General features: G+C 38.2%; 1 protein-coding gene across 1 annotated transcript; it reads right to left on the bottom strand.

The window, feature by feature from the left end:
* Positions 1 to 642: 642 nt before the first annotated feature.
* On the bottom strand, positions 643 to 3,106 carry LOC135132642 (hexamerin-like). Its single transcript, XM_064060789.1, has 5 exons — positions 3,023 to 3,106; positions 2,829 to 2,962; positions 1,922 to 2,776; positions 1,091 to 1,869; positions 643 to 1,037 (listed from the first exon to the last, which is right to left on the bottom strand). The coding sequence occupies exons 1-5, from the start codon at positions 3,096 to 3,098 to the stop codon at positions 737 to 739; spliced, it is 2,145 nt and encodes a 714-aa protein (XP_063916859.1). The 5' UTR covers positions 3,099 to 3,106; the 3' UTR covers positions 643 to 736.
* Positions 3,107 to 4,494: the final 1,388 nt, after the last annotated feature.

Below are 4,494 nucleotides of genomic sequence, written 5' to 3'. Positions count from 1 at the left end.
ATTTTCGATTTTTAACTTTGTGATTTTCCGATTTTGACCTATTTCGATTTCCCAAATATTCTATTTTTCGACTTTTTGACGTTACATTCTCCATTTCTCGATCTTTTGAAGTTTCGATTTCTGTATGTTTCGATTTTTGCATTTTTCGATATTTGGTTTTTTCGATTTCTAAGTTTTTCGATTTTTCGATTTTCCAATTTTTCTTTATTTCGATTCTTCAATTGTTCGATTTCCCAATTTTTTGTTGTTTCAGTGTAGATTTTTTTCAAATTCTCGATTTTCTATTTTTTCGGTTCTTAAATTTCCCGATGTTTCAATTTTTTGATTTTTAAAACTTTTGATTTCTTAAGTTTTTTGATTTTGCAATTTTTTGATTATTTAAATTTATATTCTTCGATTTTATGATTTTTTGAAATTTCGATTTCTTGTCGTCTCGGTCTTTGGATTTTTCAATTTTTCAACATTTCAATTTCGGAAAATTTTCAATTCCTGAATCTTTAATTTTTCGATTTTTTGATGTTTTGATTTTTTGACTTTTCGAATTTCGATTTTTCAAAAAGCAGTATTTCTTCTTCTTATTATTTACACCACTAGTTTTGGGGGATTTTTTTTTGTTTGACTATCCACAAAAAAAAACTAAAATATTGTTGCAACTTTATTTAACCTTAAAATACAAAATCACTTCATGCTTTGACATATACGAGTACTAGTATTGCATATTGACCAAACTTATCAATTACTGGTTTGAAGCATTCGAAGAGTTGATATCGCTAACATCTCTATGATAAATCCTAGCACTGTAGACGTAGGAATTGGGGATGTTGTAGTAAACTTGATCAAACCTAATGGGACGATCAAACGGATAACCCAATGGGTAACCATCAACATACAGGCCACCAGACCCAGCTCTTGGGTAGTAGAACTTCTGTCCTTGACTATGTTGCTGCTGCTGTCCTTGTTGATACGGAACATAGGGATTCACGATCACGTAGAACTGGTACTCGGTACCACCATAGCTGCCTCTAGGCAAGAGGAATCTGCGCAAAAACAAACATCAACATGTATTAAATTAATACAAAATTAGAAATACCTTCTAGGGAAACCAAAATAGGCTTCGTTTGAATCGACAGTAAAGGCACCATTACCCTCCAAAGCACCCAGTACTCTCTGGTACAACTCTCTATAGCTAGTTCTATCATTCTGGTAGAAGTAGCTCTGGCGCGAATTGCGTTCAATCACGTTTTCGCCCTTCTGCAAACTATATCTAAAGTGGTCAAAGTGCACAAAATTCAGTCTATTCTGGGTAAAATTGACATAGCGACCATATTCGTCATACTTGGGCCCTATGTACACCCTCACACTAGCTTGTTGTTCTTGGTTAGAATTCACATAGATTCTGTAGGTGAAAGCTTTGTGGTTGAGACGGTACTGCCTAGCTCTCACTTGGACCTTGTCAGTGTCGTACTCTTGAGGGGTCACGAACACAGCGTTGCTAAGATCGGAGTAGAAGTAGTCGAAGAAGGTGACAAGACGGTCAAACTGGACATTGGTAACCTCAACCCCTTGGTAGGTTAAGTCTTGTTCGGTGTAAGATGTAAGATTCGATTGGTACAGCTGGAAGAACAAAACTACTCTCTTGTAGAACTGGTAGAAAGCTGGGTCACGGAGGGAGGTTTCGTAGTGTTCTAAAGCAGACGGGGCCACTTGGTACTGGTTCAAGGGTTGGTAGGAGTACCCCAGGAGGTGACGGGCGTAGACTTGGATGGCACCGTAATACTGAGAGTTAGGTGAATCTGGGTTGGACTCGATTAGGTTTCCGAGGATGTTGATGCCTTCTTGGGTGTTGAAGTAGACTTGTTGGCCGTCGGGCTGCAATTGTTTTATTATAGGTATATAGTTAGTTGAAATTGGGTGATTTTACCGTGTAGACGTATCCTCTATCAATGGCATCACGAATTCTTCTCTCGAAATCTTGTACTCTTGTGTAACTGTAGGCGTATCTGTTGCTACCATATCTTTGACCGTAGTTGTAGAAGTACTCGTACAAGTTGGCGTAGTTGGGTCTGACTGGGAAGGGTAAACCGTTCGAGTACTGCAACGATGGGTAGTACCCAGTTTGGAATGGTACTTCCCAGTTGTAGAATGGGATTTCGCCGAAACCATTGGAGATGCGTTCCAGGTAGTACCGGGCTAAGATCTGTTGGTATACGTAGTAGAAGAGTTCGCCACGGCGATCATGTGAGTAGTCGAAGTCTTGGCCACCCAACCAGTACGGGTAGTAGATGTTGTAGTAGTAGTAGAAGGAATTAATTCCTACGTCTTCGGTGAAGTACGACAACGATTGTTCAGGGTTCAGATTCAAGTAGTACCCGGAGTAGTTCGCATTGATGGTGTAACCATTGTAGCTACCTTGTCCTTCATTTTGCTGCCTCTGTGGGTAGTACTGTTGCTTGTACCTATAAGCTTGTTGGATAACTTCGTTGTTGAAGAAGTAGTACGGGTAAACTTCGTAGATTGGCGGAAGCACGATTCCGTAGGTGTCCGGGCGATGGACTATAGCGACACTAAGTGCGTATAAATAGACACCTTCGTTAACGTTTTGACGGGCCCAGATTGCTGTATTGTAGAAAGTCTGGTAGTCTTTGGCGGCGTAGAAGAGTCGGTACAAAGCAATGGCTTGCTGCAGCTGCTCTTGGTAGAAAATGGAAAAGACCTGCCCCCTTGGAAGCAACCCGTACTGGTAGATTTGGTAGTAGTACTGAGCCACTTGAGGGTTCTAATTCAGGAAAAATGATTATGCCCGAAACGAATTTAAATTTATAACTTACAGTGTAGTCGTTTTGGTGCTCACTGATGTTGTAGTTCTGTCCTACTTGGACGTACTCCTTGAAGTAGCTGGGTTGGTTGACGTACCGGAACAAACGAAGAACATCTCGCTGTCTCTCCAGAAACTGTTTGTCATCTATAACGAAATTAAGAGTAGGTTAGATTGAAGATGTACAAATGGTACTGTGGTACTGACTGATTTGTTGCTGCTGGGGGTAGGACGAGCCCAGGGCGCACAACCCTGCAAGGAGTGCTAAGACGGCGAACCTCATGTTTGTTGTAGTACCAAACTGTGTCTGCTGGGTAGTACTAGAGTCCTTTTATACAAAATTGGCTAGCCCCTCTACAAGAATATCAAGTGACCTCCGGCCAGTCGTGGTTCGCTTCCGTTTTTTTGCATGATGAGACCGATGTGACCATTAAGTCATGCACACTGGATGATAAAACGTCTAATAAATCGCTTTGTTCTCGTGATGAGTTGAACTCATTTTTGTCTGAGAGTTGTAGTGATGTATAAATTGCAAAAAAATGTCTGGCATTAGTCACACCAGTACTCTGAATAGAAAAAAAAGGTTCTAGGAAATGTTTTTGACACAATATATTAATTACTATTAGATTTTTTTAGTACCGGTACTAAGTGTTTTAAAAGTATCTCCTCGACTCGCGCCAAGTTGCATCATCTTTTTAGTTCCTTCCAGTAAACATACTGACTACCTTTTTTAGGCTAGCAATTTTTTTGAACTTTTTTTTTTGAAAAATAATTTTGAAAAAACTCGTTTTGAACCCTTTTGGGCTTCAAGGTCGGCTATTATTTAGTCTTTCGTGCTGAAATACAAACAAACAATATCGTATACGAGCGGTCATAGGTCAAATTGTTTCAAAGTTACGATTCTTTGGAGTGTATTACGCGATTATCGCGCTAAATTGATACTCGGACCTCCTCGAGGGATTATCTGTGTTTAACAAATTTTAGAGAAAATATTTACGTTTCGAGTAAATAAGCAATGGTAATTGATGATTGAATTGATACTTTGTCTGGTGGTTTTATCGCTCATTTTTGGCGATCGTGTTTAAAAAAAAAGGTGTCAGGTTTATGGCGGGAATTGGGGGAAGGATTGATTGTATTGTGGTGAATGGGCGTTGAAATTCCGGTTCATGATGTTAATAGTTGTTTAAATTTATGGAATTATTAATATTATTGGTTACGAGTGTGTAATAATGGCAATTATTCACGAGAATAAAGTTTGATACACGAGCAGCAGCCAAATGTAATTAATGGCCATTACGTGTGAGTAGTATTTTATAATTTCCACAGTCAATCACACAGAAATAACACTAATACTAATTTCTATTTTTTTTTTGTATAGACGTCAAAATTATTTATTCTTAATTTCAGTAGTCGAAAAAAGATCGAAAATTTCATAAAATACGAGTATTGAAAAACAGATATTTTGGAAAAGTTGCTTTAAGTCCACAGACAATTTTCTCCCCAAATCAAAATTTCAGACGAATATCCAAAATTTCAGACTAATCGTAGATTTTTGTTAAGAACCTAAGTATTTAGAGCAATTTCCGAAAAATTAGGTGGTCAAAAATTATAAAAAAAAAAACAGTCAATACAGCTACTTGTTTTCGAAATATTCTGACCCAAGCCAATTTTTTTTGAAA

Source organism: Zophobas morio, unplaced genomic scaffold (genome assembly GCF_036711695.1).
Source record: "Zophobas morio isolate AGI-343-1 ecotype UQ-CSIRO unplaced genomic scaffold, CSIRO_AGI_Zmor_V1 ptg000021l, whole genome shotgun sequence".
NCBI classification, from domain to species: domain Eukaryota; kingdom Metazoa; phylum Arthropoda; class Insecta; order Coleoptera; family Tenebrionidae; genus Zophobas; species Zophobas morio.
This window is presented reverse-complemented; position numbering and strand designations above follow the sequence as displayed.